The following is a 22,755-nucleotide window of genomic DNA, read 5'->3' as shown; positions in this document are numbered from 1 at the left end:
CAATCTGAAAAGGCTACATACTATATGATTCCAGCTATACATAGGATATTCACAAAAAGGCAAAACTATGGAGACAGTGAAAAGATCAGGGCCTGGGGTTGAGGATGGGGAAGGGAGACGAACAGATGGAGCACAGAGGACTTCTGGGGCAGTGAAAACACTCTGTATGATATTATATTGGTAGATACACGTCACAAATTTGTCAAAACCCATAGGATGTACAACACCAAGTGAGAACCTAGAAGTAAACTACAGACTGTGTGTGATTGTGAGTGTCAATGTAGGTTCAACAACTGTAACAAATGTACTACTCTAGTGTGGGAATATTGGTATTTGCAGAGGTTATACATGTGTGGAGGCAAGGAACACACAGGAATTCTGTAATTTGTCCCGCTTTTAAAAATAAGTAAGATCAGTTATGGTTTAGATAAGCATAACCAAGTGGCTTTGGAAGTCAATTATCTCACTACTTTTATTTTTTCAAAGTCACTAAAGAAATTCTAAGAAAATATGATGGAAACCAATTTTTTCTAATGTTGGAGACAGTCAAGCTCAAGGAGGGTGCACAGGAACATCATCTGAAAATATCTAAATACAACCTTTTAAAACATGAAAAGATTAAAAACTATTTTGCAAAATTTATTTCAGTAATATGTGTGCATACAGGTAACAGTAATATAAGATAAATTTTTCACTGTGAGTGGCAGTAAAAACAGATCAGATAACCATTGGGTTAAGTATCTTCCAACTTTGAAGTGAAGGTGAAAGTCTCTCAGCCATGTCTGACTCTTCGAGACTCCATGGACTCTAAAATCCATGGAATTCTCCAGGCCAGAACACTGGAGTGGGTAGCCTATCCCTTCTTCAGGGCATTTTCCCAACCCAGAGATCGAACCAGGGTCTCCTGCATTGCAGGAGGATTCTTTACCAACTGAACTATCAACAAACAAAACCGTCCCAGGACCCAGCACCCACCTCCAGCTTTGACTTCATTTCTCACTCTTACTGACACAGCGAAACTTGCCCTAAGAGTTGTCTGCCTTCACAGCTCCACTTCCTCACCTCAAATTTGGTCTCAATCAATTCTAAGCGCTTCTGATGTCTCCTCTCCTGTGAAATCACTCTTGCCACAGTGTATTGTGAAACATGATTCATGAAATCAATTACCTGTCTCAGAACCTGGATACTTTTCATATATTTTACCTAAAACAACACATGACAACAGTTTAAATACAGAAGTTAATGTGAGTGAGAGTCAAGATGTCTCTAGTAATTAAGACATTAAAGAGATTTGCAAAAACAGAAAGGAGTCTTATTCTTCTCACTAAATTTTTAGGATCAGACTTACTGAAAAATAATTTGCACAAAAAATGTTTTAAGTGGACAATCTGATGCCTTTTAAAAGAATGTATAGTTGTGTTATCTACCAACACAACCATGAAACAGAAGATTTAAATTATCCACAGACTTCCTTTGTAGTCAGTCCCTGCCTTTTTCCATCTGTAGCCCCAGGCAGTACCACTTTGCTTTCTGTTACCATACTTCTGTCCTTTCCAGAAGGGTACAGAAGTGGAATTATACAGGGTGCTACCTTTTCAGTTGGGCTTTTGTTAGTATAATGTTTCTGAGATTCATCCTGTTGTTTCAAATATCAGGGGTTAATTCTTTTTTGAATATATTGCAATGTGTTTATCGATACTGAGATTGTTTTCAGTTTAAGATAGTATGAATAACCTGCTGTAACATTTATCTGTAACACTCATCAAACTGTTTACTTATAACTAATGAACTTTATTTATCCGGTCCCATCACTTCATGCGAAATAGATGGGGAAACACTGGAAACTGTGTCAGACTTTATTTTTTTCGGCTCCAGAATCACTGCAGATGGTGACTGCAGCCATGAAATTAAAAGACGCTTACTCCTTGGAAGAAAAGTTATGACCAACCTAGACAGCATATTCAAAAGCAGAGACATTACTTTGCCGACTAAGGTCCGTCTAGTCAAGGCTATGGTTTTTCCTCTGGTCATGTATGGATGTGAGAATTGGACTTTGAAGAAGGCTTTGCGCCGAAGAATTGATGCTTTTGAACTGTGGTGTTGGAGAAGACTCTTGAGAGTCCCTTGGACTGCAAGGAGATCCAACCAGTCCATTCTGAAGGAGATCAACCCTGGGATTTCTTTGGAAGGAATGATGCTAAAGCTGAAACTCCAGTACTTTGGCCACCTCATGAGAAGAGTTGACTCATTGGAAAAAACTCTCATGCTGGGAGGGATTGGGGGCAGGAGGAAAAGGGGACGACCGAGGATGAGATGGCTGGATGGCATCACGGACTCGAAGGACGTGAGTCTGAGTGAACTCCAGGAGATGGTGATGAACAGGGAGGCCTGGCGTGCTGCGATTGATGGGGTCGCAAAGAGTCGGACACGACTGAGCGACTGAACTGAACTGAACTAAACTGAACATCTTGACAAATCTGATTCTAAAAATCTGGATGTGGATATATGCTTTCACTTCTCTTGGGTAAACAGCTAGGAGTAAGTAGGTGCACGTGTCAATTTATAACAAACTACTAAACTGTTTATTTAAATGACTGTATCTTTCTGCAGTCTCACCAGAAATGTATAAGAGTTTCATGTGCTCTACATCCTGGTCAACACTTGGTATTGTTTTTTTCTTTTGTGTCGTTAAAATAAGCGTGTAGTATTATTTTACTGTTATTTTAATTTCTATTTTTCCAAAGATTCGTGACTAATGACTAACAAGACAAACGATATATTTTTATGTAGTTATTTGGCATATGAGTATTTTCTTTTCTTGAGGAATCTGTTGAAATATTTGCCCTTTTAAAAAATACTGGGATTGCCTGGCAGTCCAGTGGTTAGCACTCTGCTCTCACTTGCCCTTTTAAAAAATACTGGGGCCATCCATATGACTTCTTTGGAGAAATGTCTATAGTTCTTTGGCCCATTTTTTGATTGGGTCATTTATTTTCTGGAATTGAGCTGCATAAGTTGCTTGTATATTTTTGAGATTAGTTATTTGTCAGTTGCTTCATTTGCTATAATTTAGAAAGATGGTAATGATAACCCTGTATGTGAGACAGCAAAAGAGACACAGATGTATAGAACGGACTTTTGGACTCTGTGGGAGAGGGAGAAGGTGGGATGATTTGGGAGAATGGCATTGAAACATGTATACTATCATGTAAGAAACGAATCGCCAGTCTAGGTTCGATGCAGGATACAGGATGCATGGGGCTGGTGCACTGGGATGACCCAGAGAGATGATATGGGGAGGGTGGTGGGAGGGAGGTTCAGGATTGGGAACTCATGTACACCCGTGACGGATTCATGTCAATGTATGGCAAACCAATACGGTATTGTAAAGTAAAAAATAAAAATAAAAGAGCACACGCACAAATAAATAAATTTTAAAAATAAATAAATTTAAATTAAAAAAATAATAATAATAAATAAAAAATACTGGGGACTGCCTGGCAGTCCAGTGGTTAGGGCTCTGCTCTCACTGCTGGAGGCTTAGGTTTGATCCCTGGTTGGTAAACTAAGATACCAAAAGCTGTACTGCTACTGCTAAGTCATTTCAGTCGTGTCCGACTCTGTGCAACCCCATAGATGGCAGCCCACCAGGCTCCCCCGTCCCTGGGATTCTCCATGCAACTCCACACTGGAGTGGGTTGCCATTTCCTTCTCCAATGCATGAAAGTGAAGTTGCTCAGTTGTATCCGACTCTTAGCGATCCCATGGACTGCACCCCACCAGGCTCCTCTGTCCATGGGATTTTCCAGGTTGTACAGTATGGCCAAATAAAAAAATAAAAAATACCACCTAGAACATATTATTGAATTGTAAGAGTTCTAAATAAAATATAGATTCTAGCACTTTGTCAAATACAAATTTTACAATATTTCCTCATAATCTATTACTTGCTTTTTCATTTTCATATCCGTCTTCTGAAGAGTAAAAGTTTTTATTTTAATAAGACAGAATGTATCACTTTTTTCCTTTTCTTTTATGATTCATACTATTTGTGAAAGGTGATCATGTTTACTGTGAATAAAAAGTCGCATTTCTTCCTTTTACTCTGAGTATTCTTTCTATTTCTTGCCTTATCACACTGGCAAGAATCCACAGTACAGTGCTGAATCCACAGAACAATGGTAAGAGAAAAGAAGCATTCACTATTTCACCATTAAATATGACATTAGTTGTAAGTTTTTCAGATCTCCTAAACTGAATTGATGCTTTCAAATTTTGGACTCTTCAGAGTCCCCTGGACTGCAAGGAGAGCAAATCAGTCAATCCTAAAGAAAATCAACCCTGAGTATTCATTGAAAGAACTGATGCTGAAGCTTAAGTTCCAATACTTTGGCCACCTGATGCGAAGAGCAGAGTCACTACGAAAGATCCTGATGCTGGGAAAGATTGAAGGGGCGGCAGAGGATGAGATGATTAGATAGCATCACTGACTCAGAGGAAATGAATCTGTGCAAACTCCAGGAGTTAACGGAGGACAGAGGAGCCTGGCGGGCTACAGTCCAGGGAGTCGCAGGGTCTGACACGACATAGTGACTGAACAACACATACAGGATTAATGAAATTCTTGTTTAGTAAGAGTTCTTTTAATTACTGACTGTTCAATTTTGCAAATGCTTATCTATATCTACTTAAAAAATTATACAGTGTTTTTCTTCTTCAGTCTATTAATGCACTGAATTATGTTGATTAATTTTCTAACATTAAACCAGTCTTGCATTCTTAGAATAAGTGAAGTCGCTCAGTTGTGTCCGATTCTTTGCGACCCCATGGACTATAGCCTCCATTCATGGGATTTTCCAGGCAAGAATACACGAGTGGGTTGACATTTCCTTCTCCATCTTAGGATAAATCCCTTGGTTTTATAACTTGGTTATAATGCATTATCCTTTTATGTAATGTTGGAATTGATTTACCAAAATACTGTTAAGAATTTTTGCATCTATGTTCATGAAGAATACTGGTCAGAACTTTAAGGTAGGAAGTATTCCTTCCTTTTCAATTTTTTAGAAGAATTTTTTTAGAATTAGTATTATTTCCTTCTTTATGTATTTCACAAAATTCACCACTGCAGCCATTTGGATCTGGAATTTTCTTCCTGGGGATGCAAATTCAATTTAGTTCCCAGATGAAGGAATATTCATGCTTATCTACTTTTCCTTGACTAAGGTTTAGTAATTGGGTCATTACGAAATTTGTCCATTTCATGTATGTTCCCAAATGCATTGCCAGTTACCTGTAATACTTATTAATTACAATAAGATACTTAGTATCCTCCCTCTTTTATTCCTGATACCCACAATTTGTGTTTTCTCTCTTTTAGTCCTAATCAGGGTTGCTAGAGGTTTCTCAATTTTGTTGATCTTTTCAAACAACCAGCTTGAGGTTTCATAGATTTTGTTATTTTCCTGTCTTCAATTCCATTGATTTCTGCTCTTCACTATTACATTCTTCCTGCTTGCTTTGGATGGAATTTACCCTTTTTTCTAGTTTCTTAAGATGAAAGTATTAATGATAAATTTAAAACCTCTTCTCTAATTTTCTAGTATCAGCATTTAATGCTACACATTTCCTCCTAGGCACTGCTTCAGTTGCAACCCACAGTGATATGATGCATTTTCATTCAGTTCAATTTATTCCCTAATCTGCTTTTACTTCATCCAGTACATTTTCCAATTCAAGTATGTTTGTCATCTAAGGAATTCCATTTGGTCTTTTTTATAGGGTCCACTTCTCAACTCAGCAGGATCCTCCTTGATTCTTCCTTTTTGACATAAGGAGCGTATTTGTAAATGCTGTTTTAACATTCTTATCTACTAGTTTTACCAGTTCTGTCATTCCTGTGTGTTAGTTGCTCAGTCATGTCCGACTCTTTATGACCCCAAGGATTGCAGCCCACCAGGAGCCTCTGTCCATGGAATTCTCCAGGCCAGAATACTGGAGGGGGTTGCTATTCCCTTCTCCAGGGGCTCTTCCTGACCCAGGGATCAAACCCAGGTCTCCTGCATTGCAGGCAGATTCTTTACAGTCTAAGCCACCAGGGAAGCTCTGGTTCTATTAATTGATTTTTCTCTTTTCTAGGATCTTTTCTTTTTTTGCTTCTTTGAATGCCTGGTAATTTCAATAGGATACTGTTAATTTTATATTGTTGGTGGCAAAATTTTATTCTATCCTTAAACTGTATTGTAGTTTATTCTGCTGCTGCTGCTAAGTTGCTTCAGTTGTATCCGACTCTTTGTGACCCCACAGACAGCAGCCCACAGGCTCCTCCGTCCCTGGGATTATCCATGCAAGAATACCGGAGTGGGTTGCCACTGCCTTCTCCAATGCATGAAAGTAAAAAGTGAAAGTGAAGTCACTCAGTCGTGTCCGACTCTTTGTGACCCCATGGACTACAGCCCACCAGGCCCCTCTGTCCATGGGATTTTCCAGGCAAGAGTACTGGAGTGGGCTGCCATTGCTTTCTCCAGTGGTTTATTCTGAAGCACACCAAACTAGTTGGAGTCAACAAAATTATTTCATGCTTTGCTTTCAAACTTTATCAGGGCAAATTATCAAGAGAAGAGAATAAGAACACAGCCAAAGAAAGACTGGATAAAAATATCTCCAAAAGACGCAACTGGTAAAGGACTTATTCAAAATATATAAAGAACTTTTAAAACTCAGTAAGAAAATGAACACCACAATTAAAAAACAGGCAGAATATCTGAGCAAAAAAGATTTACCAAGGAAGATATGTAGATGGCAAGTAAGCATAGGAAAAGATGCTCAGCATCATGTTGTTAGAGAATTGCACATTAAAACAATGAGATACCACTCTACACCTAACAGAATGGCAAAAATCCAAACACTAACACCACCATATGCAGTGGGAATGCAAAATGGCACAGACACTTCCAAAGATAACTTGACAGGTTCTTAAAAAACTAAAGGTACCTTATGACCCAGCAACCACATTCCTTAGTATTTACCAGAATGAACTGAAAACTTATGTCCACACAAAAACTTGCACATGAACATTTAATTATAGCTTTTCTCATAATTGCCAAAAGAGGCAACCAAGATATTCTTCAGTAAGGGAACTGGTCATTGAACTCTGGTACATCCAGAAAATAGATTATTCAGCTCCCAAAAAACAATGAGCTATTAAGCCATGAAAAAACTTAGAGGAAGCTTAAATGCATTACTAAGGAAAAGAATATATACTGTATGAATCCAACTGTATGACATTCGGGAAAAGACAAAACTATGAAGACAGGAATAAGGTAAGTGGTTGTCAGGGTTAGGGATAAAGATGTGGCACACACAGGATTTTTAGGGCAACGAAACTATGCCTGTGTACCGCAACAGTAGAAATACAGCACTGGATGTTTGTCAAAACCCACAGAATATATACTACTAAGAATGAACTCGGGATAAACTGTGGATTCTGAGTGGTAACAGGTGTCAATGTAGGTCCATCAGTTAAAACGAATGTCCCACTCTGGCGTGGGGTGTCGCGAGCAGGGGAGCCTGTGCCTGTGTCAGATCAGGAGAGACATGGAACTGTCAATACTTTCCACTTAACTTTGCTGCGAACCTAAAACTGGGCTAAAAACCAGTCTATGAAAAAAATCTTTTTATTAAGGAAAATTAAAGCACAAGTAGCCTAGAGCAGGGATCGGCAAATAATAGTCCAAGGGTCAAATGCAACCCATGGCTAATTTTTGTATGGTCCTCAAGCTAAGACTGGTATTCATATTTTAGAAAGGATTATAAACAAACAAGAACATTTGACAAAGACCATATGTAGCCTGCAAAGTCCAAACTATGTATTATCCGGCCTTAAGGTAGTTAAGCTTTACTAATAAAGCAGTAATATCTTTCTGAGGCTTCTGCCTAATGCTTTACTTCTTACTAAGAAGTTTTTTCAACTGTGCCTGGCAGCTGTTGAAATTCAAGCTGTTTCCTGTCCTGTGTGAACTCCAGGAATTGTTCTGGAACTAACCTTTCCAAGTTTTTCTCTGGGCAATTTTCTCTCATTCAAGGCTAGAAGGCCAGGTAGCCAAAGACTTGCCCAGATCTTTCTATAGATCTTTAGAGCTCTGTTCTCTCTGTGGATCCCTCCCTTCTGAGACTCTGTCCTGTCACCCTGGTCTCCACAACTTTGATTTCTGCTGTACCTATTCAGTGATACAACAAGATAATTTTGGGCTCCCCCCACCCGGAGCCATTAAACTGCCTGCCAGCTGCTGGAGCTGTAAGGCTCATCATTTTATTTGTTTTCTTTCTCTCAGGGATAACAGTCCTGTGCTACCTTTTTTCCAATATCTGAAAATCCATTGGTTTATATATTTCATCTGGTTTTCTAGCTTCTAAGGGGGGGGAAAGTAAGTATAGTCTATTATTCCATCTGGGCTAGGAGTAGAAATCTCCATTTACTTTGATTTTTGTGTATTGGGAAAGTGTTTTTTTTTCTTACCAAAATATGATTTTTTAAAAAAAATTTTATTTGACTATAATTGTTTTACAATGTGTTAGGTTCTGCTGTACAGAAAAGTGAATCAGCTACTATTGCTAAGTTGCTAAGTTGTGTCTGACTCTCTGTGACCCCATGAACTACAGCATGCCAGGCTTCTCTATCCATCACTGTCCCCCTGAGTTAGCCCAAACTCAAGTCCATTCAGTCAGTGATGCCATCCAACCATCTCATCCTCTGTCGTCCCCTTCTCCTCCAGCCCTCAATCTTTCCCAGCATCAGGGTCTTTTCTAGTGAGTCAGCTCCTTGTACCAGGTGGCCAAAGTATTAGAGCTTCAGCTTCAGCATCAGTCCTTACAATGAATATTCAGGGTTGATTTCCTTTAGGATTGCCTGATTTGATCTCCTTACAATCCAGGGAACTCTCAAGAGTCTTCTCCACCACCATAGTTCCAAAGTGTCAATTCTTTGGTGCCCAGCTTTCTTCATGGTCCAGCTCTCACATCTGTACAAGACTACTGGAGAAACCGTAGTCTTTACTATAAGGACCTTTGTGTGCAAAGTGATGGTTCTGCTTTTTAATATGCTGTCAACGTTTGTTACCATGAGAAACGCTGGGCTGGATGAAGCACAAGCTGGAATCAAGATTGCCAGGAGAAGTATCAATAACCTCAGATATGTAGATGACAGCACCCTTATGGCAGAAAATGAAGAGGAACTAAACAGCCTCTTGATGAAAGTGAAAGAGGAGAGTGAAAATGTTGGCTTAAAGCTCAACATTCAGAAAACTAAGATCATGGCATCCAGTCCCATCACTTCATGGCAAACAGATGTGTAAACGGTGGCTGACTTTATTTTGGGGGGCTCCGAAATCACTGCAGATGGTGACTGCAGCCATGAAATTAAAAGATGTTTGCTCCTTAGAAGGAAAGTTATGACCAACCTAGACAGCATATTAAAAAGCAGAGCCATTCCTTTGCTGACAAAGGTCTATCTAGTCAAAGCTATGATTTTTCCAGGAGTCATTAGGGATGTGAGAGTTGGACTATAAAGAAAGCTGAGCACTGAAGAATTGATGCTTTTGACCTATGGTGTTGGAGAAGACTCGAGAGTCCCTTGGACTGCAAGGAGATGCAACCAATCCATCCTAAAGGAAATCGGTCCTGAATATTCATTGGAAGGACTGATGCTGAAGCTGAAACTCCAATACTTTGGCCACCTGATGTGAAGAGCTGACTCATTGGAAAAGGCCCTGATGCTGGGAAAGATTGAAGGCAGGAGTAGAAGGGGACAACAGAGAATGAGAGGGTTGGATGGCATCACCAAGTCAATAGACATGAGTTTGAGTAAACTCTGGGAGTTGGCAATGGACAGGGAAGCCTGGCATGCTACAGTCCATGGGGTCGCAAAGTCGTACACAACTAAGCGATTGAAATGAACTGAACTGATGTTTGTTGTAGCTTTTCTCCAAGGAGCAAGTATCTTTTAATTTTATGGCTGTAACCAACTGTCTGCATTGATTCTGGAGCCCAGGAAAATGAAATCTGACACTGTCCCACATTTTCCCCATCTATCTGCCATGAAGTCATAGAACCAGATGCCATGATCTTAGTTTTCTGAATGTTGAGTTTTAAGCCAACTTTTTCACTCTCAAGCTCTTTCCCTTTCATCAAGAGGCTCTTCAGTTCTTCTTCACTTTCTGCCATTAGAGTGGTATCATCCGCATATCTGAGGTTGTTGATATTTCTCCTGGCAATCTTGATTCTAGCTTGTGCTTCATCCAGCCTGGCATTTCACATGTATACTGCATATAAGTTAAATAAACAAGGTGACAGAATACAGCCTGGATGTACTCCTTTCCCAGTTTTGGATCAGTCCATTGTTCCATGTTTAGTTCTAACTGTTGCTTCTTGACCTGTATATAGGTTTCTCAGGAGGCAGGTAAGGTGGTCTGGTATTCCCATCTCTTTAAGAACTTTTCAGTTTATTGTGATCCACACAGTCAATCCACACATTGTCAATGTGTCAATCCACACATTGTCAATGTGTCAATCCACACACTGAATCACTTGAAAATATACATATACTCTCTTTTTCGGACTTTCTTCCCATTTAGGTCACCACAGGTCATTAAGTAGACTTCCTTGTGGTATACAGCAGGTTCTCAATAGTTGCCTATTTGATACATAGTGTCAATAGCACATATATGTCAATCCCAATCTCCCAATTCTCCCCACCCCCCATCCCTCTTGGTATCCACATATTCGGTCTTTACAGCCGTGTTTCTATTTCTGCTTTGCAAATAAGATCACCTATTATCATTTTTCTAGATTCAACACAGAGAATATATGATTAAAATACATTACTTATGATTGACGTTAACATACAGTGAATTCACTGTTGTTTATAAGTGAGTTAAAATATTTTTGAAATTTCCTGGTTTTAATTTTTCTTAGACCCATGTGTTATTTGGAACTGTATTATTTAGTTTCCAAATTATCTGGTGACTTTACAGAGGGCTTTGTTACTGATTTCTAGTTTGACTTCATCTTGGGGTAGAGAACAGACTCTTTGTACTGAACGGATTCACAAGGTGGGCCTTCTGCACATCCCCAGGGCTCGCCCTCTCTGTGCTACTTTCTCCTCTCCACACTCTATCTTGCAAACTTTAGCTCCGTCAGCTTCCCTGGTCTTTCTTTCTCCTTAACTCAAGAGCCCACCAGGCTCTGCCTGGGAACCCCTGCTCTCAGCCTAGAAACTGTTACAGTGCTTGTCTCACTTTTTCATATCTCAGATATTCCTGTCCTTTGTTATCGTTGTTTCTAACATCCTGAAAACTATGTCATGTGTTTTGCCCATTTAGGAGTGGTTGTTTTTTGGGGAGGGTGGAGAGGGGTATATACCAATTATTCTGTCCTAGCCAGAAGCAGAACCCCCTAAACTCTAATCTGTAATATGATACACACTGACAACTATAACCCACATAAACAAAAGTTCTTTGGTGCACTAGACAAATTTCAAGAGTGCACAAAGGCTTAGAGAACTGAGAGAACTGTTGCTCTAAACTTTGCAGTGTCCCAGGGCTTAGTTTTAGGCTTTGTTCCCCACAGCACTCTCCTCCCAGGTAATTTAGGTATACAATTTTAAATCACTCATCTTTTTAGTTAGGTAGATTAATCCATTCATACTTAATTCTCTTTTCCACTTAAATATCCACTAGAAACCCAAATTTAACATAGCAAAATAGGAATTCTGATCCCTTTCCCTATCCACAATCCTTGCCCTGTGAATTGTCAATTTTAGTTCTATGACCACTCTAGAAATGCCATATCTCTGGCCTAATTTACTAAAACAGCCTCACTTCCTACAGGTCTCTCACCTACTTAAGGGAATCTTCCTGGACCAGCAGCTTCATCACTTTCTACCCCTACCTGAAGTCACTTCATAGCACATAAGACGAATCTGACACATCTTATTCACTTGTTTACTGTCTGACTATTCCCAATATAATGTAAGCTCTGCTTGAGCTGAGACATTATCTGCTTTCTGAATGTTATATTCCTAGTATCTAGAATATTGTCTGGGATACAGTCACTCTAGGCGATCTTCCCAACCCCAGGATCAAACTCAGGTTGCCTGCACTGCAGGTGATTTTTCACCATCTGAGGCAAATAGAGGGGAGGCAGAGACCTTTTCTTTCTGCTGCTTCTCAAATGCCTTCTCCTCAAAGAAATATGCCACAGTGACATATTCTTGGGAAGCGGCATATTCTGCTACCCTTCACAACCACAGTATGTATGCTGCCTAGTTCAAACTGTATACCAACCTTATAAAAAAATTAGGACAATATTCAGAGATTGAGAGGAAAGCGAAGAATCATGATTTAAAATGGAGCTAAATTTTCATTTTTCAAATTAGGACTTCAATCAGTTGTTAACAGGGAAAACTGAAAAATTCTCCAAGAAATAGCAGAAAGAACAATCATTTATAAAAATGAAGGTAATTATTAAAACAAAATCCCAAAGGTTTGACAGTTATTAGTTCAAGGAAATGGAAATGGAAACAGGTTGGTGGTGGAGGAGGCAGATTTTTTAATATAAGCCTAATAGAAATGTGATCTAAAAAAAGTTTATTAAAACATTTTAAAAAATGTTTAAAAAAAAAAGAGCTATCAATGGCATATTTAGATTCTGATACTAAATGAAAATGTGACTAAAACTATAATGATAATAAGCACTTGAGCTTTAGTAAGTGTCCCCAAAGGTTTTTTTTTTATTATTATTAAAGTATAAACTGTGGAAAATTCTGAAAGAGATGGGAATACCAGACCACCTGACCTGTCTCTTGAGAAACCTATATGCAGGTCAGGAAGCAACAGTTAGAACTGGACATGGAACAACAGACTGGTTCCAAATAGGAAAAGGAGTACATCAAGGCTGTATATTGTCACCTGGCTTATTTAACTTCTATGCAGAGTACATCATGAGAAACGCTGGACTGGAAGAAACACAAGCTGGAATCAAGATTGCCAGGAGAAATATCAATAACCTCAGATATGCAGATAACACCACCCTTAGGGCAGAAAGTGAAGAGGAACTAAAAAGCCTCTTGATGAAAGTGAAAGAGGAGAGTGAAAAAGTTGGCTTAAAGCTCAACATTCAGAAAACTAAGATTATGGCATCTGGTCCCATCACTTCATGGCAAATAGATGGGGAAACAGTAGAAACAGTGTCAGACTTTTATTTTTTGGGGCTCCAGAATCACTGCAGATGGTGATTGCAGCCATGAAATTAAAAGACGCTTACTCCTTGGAAGAAAAGTTATGACCAACCTAGATAGCATATTCAAAAGCAGAGATATTACTTTGCCAATAAAGGTCTGTCTAGTCAAGGCTATGGTTTTTCCAGTGGTCATGTATACATGTGAGAGTTGGACTGTGAAGAAAGCTGAGCGCTGAAGAATTGATGCTTTTGAACTGTGGTGTTGGAGAAGACTCTTGAGAGTCCCTTGGACTGCAAGGAGATCCAACCAGTCCATTTTGAAGATCAGCCCTGGGTGTTCTTTTGGAAGGACTGATGCTAAAGCTGAAACTCCAATACTCTGGCTACCTCATGTGAAGAGTTGACTCATTGGAAAAGACCCTGATGCTGGGAGGGATTGGGGGCAGGAGGAGAAGGGGACGACAGAGGATGAGATGGCTGGATGGCATCACCTACTCGATGGACATGAGTTTGAGTGAACTCCGGGAGGTGGTAATGGACAGGGAGGCCTGGCGTGCTGCAGTTCATGGGGTCGCAAAGAGTCGGACACGACTGAGCGACTGAACTGAACTGAACTGACACAACAGTGATGTGCTCACATCTGGGACCTGTGCACTTCCTCCCTCCTCCCCACAGGTCACAGTTGGACCTGCCCCTTCAAAGTTTAAAAAGTGAAAAAAGAAAACAGTTCTCTTAGCACAACTAAGACATAGCATTTATGGGATACTTAATCAGCAAATATTAACTCTCCACCATTGGCCGGGCACTTTAAATGTAAATTTAAATTGGAAACAAACCAACCAACCAAAGAATAAACAGCTACCTAATTGACAAAACAGTAACGTGGTCACACTGGGAAAGATACATACAAACGTCATTAAGGAAAATGAAGTGATAAAGTTGGGAAGCTGGTAATAATGAATAAAATGAAAACTATTTTTGGCACAAATTTGCAAGCTACAGAGTACTGAAATTCTTTACAGAAAAGTCACTGTGTAGCCTGAGGTCAGGATGGTAAGTCAGGAATGTTTCCATTTGAATCCCATTTTCTTCTCACAGTGATGCTTTGACAGCAACTAATTAATATCTGCAAAATGCTTAGTGATGAGCTCAAAGTATAATGTGAGTCACAAATCAAAGAGCAGGCACATTTGACAAAATTCAGCACCCATTTATAATTAAAACTCTTCAAAAAACGGGCATAGAAGGAAACTACCTCAACATATTAAAGGCCATATATGATAAGCCTGCAGCAAACATTATTCTCAATGGTGAGAAACTGAAAGCGTTCCCCCTAAGACCAGGAACAAGACAAGGGTGTCCACTTTCCACCACTATTATTCAACATAGTTCTGGAAGTCCTAGCTACAGCAATTAGAAAAGAAAAAGAAATAAAAGGAATCCAGATAGGAAAAGAAGTAAAGCTCTTACGTTTTACAGATGACATGATAGTGGACATAGAAAACCCTAAAGATAGTATCAGAAAATTACTAGAGCTCATCAGTGAATTTAGCAAAGTTGCAGCATACAAAATCAACACACAGAAATCACTTGTATTTCTATGAACTAACAATGAAAAATCAGAAAGAGAAATTAAGCAATCAATCCCAATCACCACTGCAACAAAAAGAATTAAATATCTAAGAATAAACTCACCTAAGCAGACAAAAGAACTGTTTAGAAAATTATAAGACATTAATGAAAGAAATCAAAAAGGATATAAACAGATGGAGAGATATTCCATATTCCTGGGTAGGAAGAATCAATATTGTGAAAATGACTATACTACCAAACCCCATCTACAGATTAAATGTGATATCCCTATCAAATTACCAATGTCATTTTTCACAGAACTAGAACAAAAATTTCACAATTCATATGGAAACACAAAAGACCCAGAATAGGCAAAGCAATCTTGAGAAAGAAGAATGGAGCTGCAGGAATCAACCTTCCTGACTTCAGATTATACTACAAAGCTACAGTCATCAAGACAGTATGGTACTGGCATAAAACCAGAAACAGAGATCAATGGAACAAGATAGAAAACCCAGAAATAAACCCATGCACCTATGAGTACCCTATTTTTGACAAAGGAAGTAAGAATGTACAGCAGGGCTAAGACAGTCTCTTCAATAAATGGTGCTGAGAAAACTGGACAGCTACATGTAAAACAATGAAACTAGAACACTTCCTAACACCATACACAAAGATAAACTCAAAATGGATTAAAGACCTAAATGTAAGACCAGAAACTATAAAACTCTTAGAGGAAAACATAGGCAGAACACTCGGATGACATAAATCAAAGTAAGATCCACTATGACCCACCTCCTAGATTAATGGAAATAAAAACAAAAGTAAACAAGTGAGACCTGATTAAACTTAAAAGCTTTTGCACAGCAAAGGAAACTATAAGCAAGGTGAAAAGATAAACCTCAGAATGGGAGAAAATAATGGCAAATGAAACAACTGACAAAGGGTTAATTTCCAAAATATACAAGCAGCTCACACAACTCAATACCAGGAAAACAAACAACCCAATCAAAAAGTGGGAAAAAGACCTAAACAGACATCTGTCCAAAGAAGACATACAGATGGCTAACAGACACATGAAAAGATGCTCAACACTGCTCATTACTAGAGAAATGCAAGTCAGAACCACAATGAGAAATCACTTCACACTGGTCAGAATGGCCATCATCAAAAAGTCTGCAAGCAATAAATACTGCAGAGGGTGTGGAGAAAAGGGAATGCTCTTGCACTGTTGGTGGGAATGTAAATTGATACAGCTACTATGGAAGATGGTATGGAGACTCCTTAAAAAACTAGGAATAAAACCACCATATGACCCAGCAATCCTACTCCTAGGCATATATCCTGAGGAAACCAGGGTTGAAAAAGACACATGTATCCCATTGTCATTGCAGCACTATTTACAATAGCTAGAACATGGAAGGAACCTAGATGTCCATCAACAGATGAATGGATAAAGAGGTTGTGGTACATATACACAATGGAATATTACTCAGCCATAAAAAGGAACAGATGAGGTGGATGAACCTAGAACCTATAAAACAGAGTGAAGTGAGTCAGAAAGAGAAAAATAAATATCATATTCTAATGCATATATACGGCATCTAGAAAAATGGTTCTGAAGAATTTATTTACAGGGCAGCAGTGGAGAAACAGACATAGAGAATAGACGAATGGGCATGGGGCGAGGGGAGGAGAGGGTGAGACATATGGAAAGAGTAACATGGAAACTTACATTACCATATGTAAAATAGATAGCCAACAGGAATTTGCTGTATGGCTCAGGAAACTCACAAAGGGGCTCTGTACCAACCTAGAGGGGTGGGATGGGAAGGGAGACGGGAGAGAGATTCCAAAGGGAGGGGATATATATATACCTATGGCTGATTCATGTTGAGGTTTGGCAGAAAACAACAAAATTCTGTAAAGCAGTTATCCTTCAATAAAAATATAAATTAAAAAACAAAACAAAACTCGTAACTCATCAAAAAAAGAAAAGAGCAGGCACATACTTGCAAAAAAAAAAAAGTCACTGTCTAAATAAACATTCAACCAAAATTCAGTCTCTTAAATAATATTAACAGGAAAGTTTGCACTGAACATTAATATACAAAACACATTTTTTAAAAATTACTTAAGATCAAAAACTGCAAGCCAAGTCTTTCGCAAATAAAGTGTAGTATAACTTACGATATTTACTGTGAATTTCATCTATTTCCTTTTCTGTTTGGTCCTTTGTAAAAACCATTACCTATAAAAATGAAATATTCTTAATTAAAAATTTTTTTAAATGACAAAAAAAGTAGTACAGTAAACTTAAAAGTCTCTAATGTGGATGTTTAAAATTGAGGAAAATAATCTCTCATCCCTGTTTTATATAGACCAAGAAGATTAACTCCTATTTACTTCTTTTAATACTATAATTAATATATGTTTTACTTACATCAGTAGAAAATGCAACACTGATTCTACTAGAATATATAAAGTATTAACACAAAAATCAATTAAATTTCCTATGTTCAATATTTAATTTTTTCACATTTATCAGTACAACAGGTTACACAAGACTGAAGAGACATTTAGTAGGTCATTAATAAGGCAGATCTCCCTGTTTGTCTTCTATCTTTTCCCAATCTAACTCCCAAGTCTACCACAAAGGTAATATGTAGAGAAGATGCAATACAAGACTTCATATGTTAAATTTCTAGTTCACTTTTTAAAATATTAAACTTCAAAGATCAGAAACGTACTGACACAATTCATTATAGTTTCCCTCTTATAGTCAGCACACGGGTAATACCGAAATCAATGAAAATCTCATTTTTTTCCTATCTGATTATAAACTTACTTGCCTAAAGTTGCTGCTTTCCTTACAAACACACTACCAATGGCCTAGAAAATGTCTACATGGGAGAGCCCAAAACACTTCCTCCAGTGTCAAAGGACACAATGACTATTTTCTTCTTTGATACCCTTTCCTTAAGTTTTGGACCATCAAGCTAGAGGAAGGCAATAGTGAAGGAATTTAGGTCTCTGATTCCCTCAACAAGCTCAACAGATGCTCAATCCTCGTCAGCTCTTACAATTACTTGACTTCTCAACCAGTATAATCATAGAATTGCAGAATGCCAGCACTAAAAGGGGCCCTCAGAGATCATACAGTTCAACCCCTGAGTCTTACAGATGAAGATCCTAAAGGTCACACAGGTTAAATGGTAAACAGCTTATTAAATGCAACTGCCAGAGAAAGGGTCAATACCAAGGTTACCTGATGTACAGGCACATGACTTTCCCAAAAAACTGTAATTCGCTAATAAACTCTACGTTGGACTGATTTTGTGCCAGAAGACTGCTAAATACATTAGAATTCTGTACTAAAAATGAGCTGTAAGTGAATCATAATACATTAAATGGAAAAGTATTCTAGTACATTTACCACTGAACAGATTCAATACCAGTTTGCTTTAATTTCTAGGGTATTCCACTTTTCTTTCCTTCATTTTTACCAAGATACTTAAAAAGACCATCAACATACAGTTTCATTGAGTTTACTAGCTTCAAAACGCATCCGAGTCTTCTCCATATTTTCAATTTCTTGAACTATTTCAGCAGCTATTAAAACAAGGACATACAGTCAGTATTAATTACATGACATGGCTCAATGTACTCTAGTTATATGATCTATTAACACTGAAGCTAGATGATGGGTATACGTGAACTCCCTGTTTGGTCTTTATAAATATTTTTCTGTAAGTCTAAAGTTATTTCAAAATAAAAGGGGGAAAAAAAAAAAAGAACACAGAGTTAAAACATTTAACTTTTACACATGCAATTAGTTTAAAAAGTAACCAGAAGAGACAGCAAAGTCATTTTGCTCTTTCTGTTGAGTAAACAGATATAAACAGCAGTTCCAATGGAATACGAAAATTAATCTGTTAGTGTGAATTCTGTTCTTCTGGGATATCCACTCTAATGCCAATGTACAAAATGTTATAAGAAGGTACTTTTCAAAGAAAGTCAAAGGTCTATAAATAACAGGGGGGGAAATGTCCCAGACTCCAGAATTTTTGTCAGTACGTGTAGTTACCAATCATATACATCAAAGAGATCTGGAATATGCTCCATCTCATATGTAAATACCTTTGACTGCAAATACCATGAAATTTACCAATGCTATCTTTCTGCCTACTAGGCCAACACATTAAGACTAAAGTACATATAGTATAGGGGAAAGAACCACAAGCCCTGACACACAATTTATACATAAAAGGATACTATGTCTAGAAAGGAGTGTAAATGATGGACAACAAACACCATTAGGCATGGTTGACACTGTTTAGGCTGGATAACTGGTAAACAGGGGAAATCATCATATTCTTCACCATAAGAATTTAAATGCTATATAAATTTATACAAAATCCCTATTTAAAAGTTTCTTACAACACCCACTGTCCTTGAGAGGATCATTTAAGAATGCAATTATCTCAATTCAAAGTTTATTTTTCAAGGACTGAGAGGTACCCCTTGCCTCCCTAATATCATTAAAACCAGTAGAAACAATGTAAACAGTCTCTATGAGCTGAACAGCTAACATAAATTTACTGAATCATGGTATAACAGAAAAGCAAAGGGACCACTTGCATTCTGCCCAATCCACTCACCCAAGTATCACTCAAGATAGCATCTGGCATATTGCTCTCTTCTAAGATATTAAGGAGATTGTATTAGGACTAGATGCAACTCAGGAGCTTAAATCTTTCAGGGGGACTTCTGATTCTGTATAAGATATAAAGACCTGGATATAGTGTCACTCACACCCTAGTAACAAGAAGAGCCTGAATAACTTATAAAACTGTAACTCTTCTTGAATCCATCAGAGCTAAGCTCACAGAGAAACCAACTAGCTGGAAATCTAAGTCAAATGCTTCCGAGGAGAGGGTCATGAGTACTGGCTGACATAATTAAAACAAGGATCATCCTACTGCTGGGTAAGAAGATTTCAGACAACCTTTCCGATGGATTGTAAAAGGCCCAGGGTGAACCACCATAACTGCACAAAAATCCTGGGAAGCTTAGATGTGGGGCTCACACCAGATTCAAGGTTATTTTCTACAGACTTTACTGGGTATTCTCAAGAACTCCTGAAGGAAGGGTGAGAATCAGAAAAAGTATCCCTCCACATCCAAGCCTGGGAAAGGAGAACAGCCTCCACTGCAGGAAGGACATGAAGCCCTATTCCTCTAACCCTCTAACCCTTAGGAAACAAAACCGTTAAGCCACTGAGGGAAGGCCAGCAAAACTGAAGACCCCAGAGCACAGGTAAATGGAGACAGGAAACAAACAAAACCCTCTACTCTGGCAGAGAGGTCAGGAAACCCCGGGCCCTGATCACTATAGGACCCTTGCCCCTTGGGGAGGCACAGGGTCACTGAGAGCCCCACCCAAGACCCAGCATCAAGGGCCTGCCTAAGACAGAGGCTATGCTAGAACAACAGAGAACAACCTCATGCCCCCTACCATGAACAGGACCTCCATGTGATAAGTAGCTGTAATCAGCCACTGGAAGAGAAGTGAGCATGGAAAGAGACTTTTTCAGGTACAGGTTCACAGGGAAAACCTAAGTGTGAATGAGGCAGGAACATTTTAAAAACAAACTTCTGATAACTCAGGCACCAACCTAAGCACAGGGGATATGAAACTGGTGGTCAACTATAGATAACTACAGCAAAAAAAACCCTAACCAATGAACCACACACACAGTGACGTCCTAGCAGAAGAGGAGACAAGTCCATTTTTCAGTCATTCACACTATTTACTTCAGTATTTAGCATCTCAAATATTGTCTGCTTTTAACCAAAATTTACAAGATATATGAACAAGCAAGCAAATAACAATAACAAAATCAAACTCAGATATCACCCAGATTTTAGAACTACCAGCAATGAAATTTAAAATAACTATGATAATATGCTTAAATATCTAGTGGAAAAGATGAACAACATGCATTAACAGATAGGTCATTTTAGGAGAGAGATGACACCATCAAGAAGAACAAAATCGAAATGTTAGAAATAAAAAAAAAGTTTACAGAGATAACTTGACCCAGCTAAGGAAAGAATTGGTGGACTTGAAAATGAGATTGATGGTATTACCCAAACTGAAACAGAAAAAAGGGGGAGAGGGAAACACACAGAAAAAAACAGGAGTATCTAAAAACTGAGGGACAATATCAAATGGTCTAATAAACATGTAATAGCAACCCCATAATAAAAAAGGGAGAAGAAATATTTGAAGACCTAATGGCCAGAATCTACTAAATATAATGATGATATCAAACCATAAATGCAACAAGCTCAAAGCATATCAAGCAAAATAAATAACAACAACAACAAAAAATAACACAACAAAAACACAACAATATAGACAGAGAAAATCTTGCAGCCAGTCAGAAAAAGGGATTTACTATACAAAAAAAGGCCAAGTATTACATCATGTTTCTCATCAAAAACTATTCAACCCAGAAGAAAATGGAATGAAAAATTTGAAATGCTGGGAGTGGGTAAGAACCCACTGACCCAGAATTCTAGGTCAATGGAAATATGTTTTAGAAGTTAAAGAGAAATAAAAACTGAGACAAACAAAAACTGAGAGAATATATTATTAGCAGACCAGTACCACACTGAGTGTTAAAGGACATTCTTCAAGCAGAAGAACTATAAAACCAGAAATTCATCTCTATAAGAAGAAACAAAGTGCTAGAAATGGTAAAAATGAAGATAAATAGGAAATATATTTTTCTTATTTTTAACTCCAATACTTTGGCCACTTGATGAGAAGAACTGACTCACTGGAAAAGACCCTGATGCTGGGAAAGATTGAAGGCAAGAGGAGAAGGGGACAACAGAGGATGAGATGATTGGATGGCATCACCAACTCGATGGACAAGCTCCAGGAGTTGGTGATGGACAGGGAAGCCTGGCGTGCTACATGTAGCAAGCGGTCACAAAGTCGGACACAACTGAATGACTGAACTGAACTGAACTGACTCTTAACTGCTATAAAAGATAATGGTCTGTTTAGAGGAAAGTGTCTTTGTTCAGATTTCTTACTAGGAGTAAGGAGGAAACTACACAATGAAGACACTGACAAGGTGATCAAAACTGCCATCACAAAAGAAGGGCACAAAGATGTCAAATCCCTCTAGATGAGATGTTCTGGGAAGGACAAAACATCACTTATATAGTATTCTGGCCACAAATGCCAACCTGAATGTAATTATAACGAAACACAGGGCAAAGCCAAAATGAGAAACATTCTATTTGGGAAAAAACCCAACAATAACAAAGACTGTATTCTTTTAAAATGCCAATGTCATAAAAGACCAAGCAAGGCTTAGGAATTGTTCCAGAATGAAAGAGATTGAAAGGATATTACAACTAAATTTAATATTGTGATTCAAACTGGATCATGTACTGGAGTGGGGAAACAAAATCTATAAAGGCCATTTTTGGGTCAACTGCTGAAACTAGAATAGAGATGAAAGTTGATACTTGTACTGCAGCAATAAAAGAGAACATCTCTTTTTCTAGGAAATACACAATGAAGCATTTAGCAGACAAGATTATACGCCCTATTCCCAGTTTAAGAGAAAAATATGTGTAAATAAAGAAGCACACACACAAACACATATACATTAATACATACAGCAAATGGGACAAAATGCTAATAGGTGAATCTGTGTGCAGGGTATCTATGTATCCTTTATGATAATGTTTCAAATTTCCCATACATTCAAAACTATTTCAAAATAAAGTTTTTTTAATGCTAAATTAAGACTTTCAGACAAATAAAAGCTGAAGGAACTTGTCTCAACAAAACGTGTGCAATACAAGATTAAATGAAGATTTTCAGGCCAAAAGAAAATGACATAAGATAGAAACCTGGTTC

The 22,755-nt window shown here is 38.2% G+C and overlaps 1 protein-coding gene across 3 annotated transcripts in view; it reads right to left on the bottom strand.

Annotated features, from left to right (window-relative positions):
- The window catches only part of RAD18 (RAD18 E3 ubiquitin protein ligase), a 108,338-nt gene that overhangs the window by 49,524 nt on the left and 36,059 nt on the right, over positions 1-22,755 (bottom strand). For all 3 annotated transcript variants that reach the window (XM_004018298.4, XM_012099578.3, XM_042235920.2), the window contains exons 8-9: positions 18,344-18,420; positions 16,999-17,059 (exon numbers count right to left, since the gene is read on the bottom strand). In XM_004018298.4, coding sequence (XP_004018347.1) covers positions 16,999-17,059; positions 18,344-18,420 — 138 coding nt within the window. The remainder of the gene's footprint in view (positions 1-16,998; positions 17,060-18,343; positions 18,421-22,755) is intronic.

Source organism: Ovis aries, chromosome 19 (genome assembly GCF_016772045.2).
Source record: "Ovis aries strain OAR_USU_Benz2616 breed Rambouillet chromosome 19, ARS-UI_Ramb_v3.0, whole genome shotgun sequence".
In the NCBI taxonomy this organism is placed as follows: Eukaryota; Metazoa; Chordata; class Mammalia; order Artiodactyla; family Bovidae; genus Ovis; species Ovis aries.
This window is presented reverse-complemented; position numbering and strand designations above follow the sequence as displayed.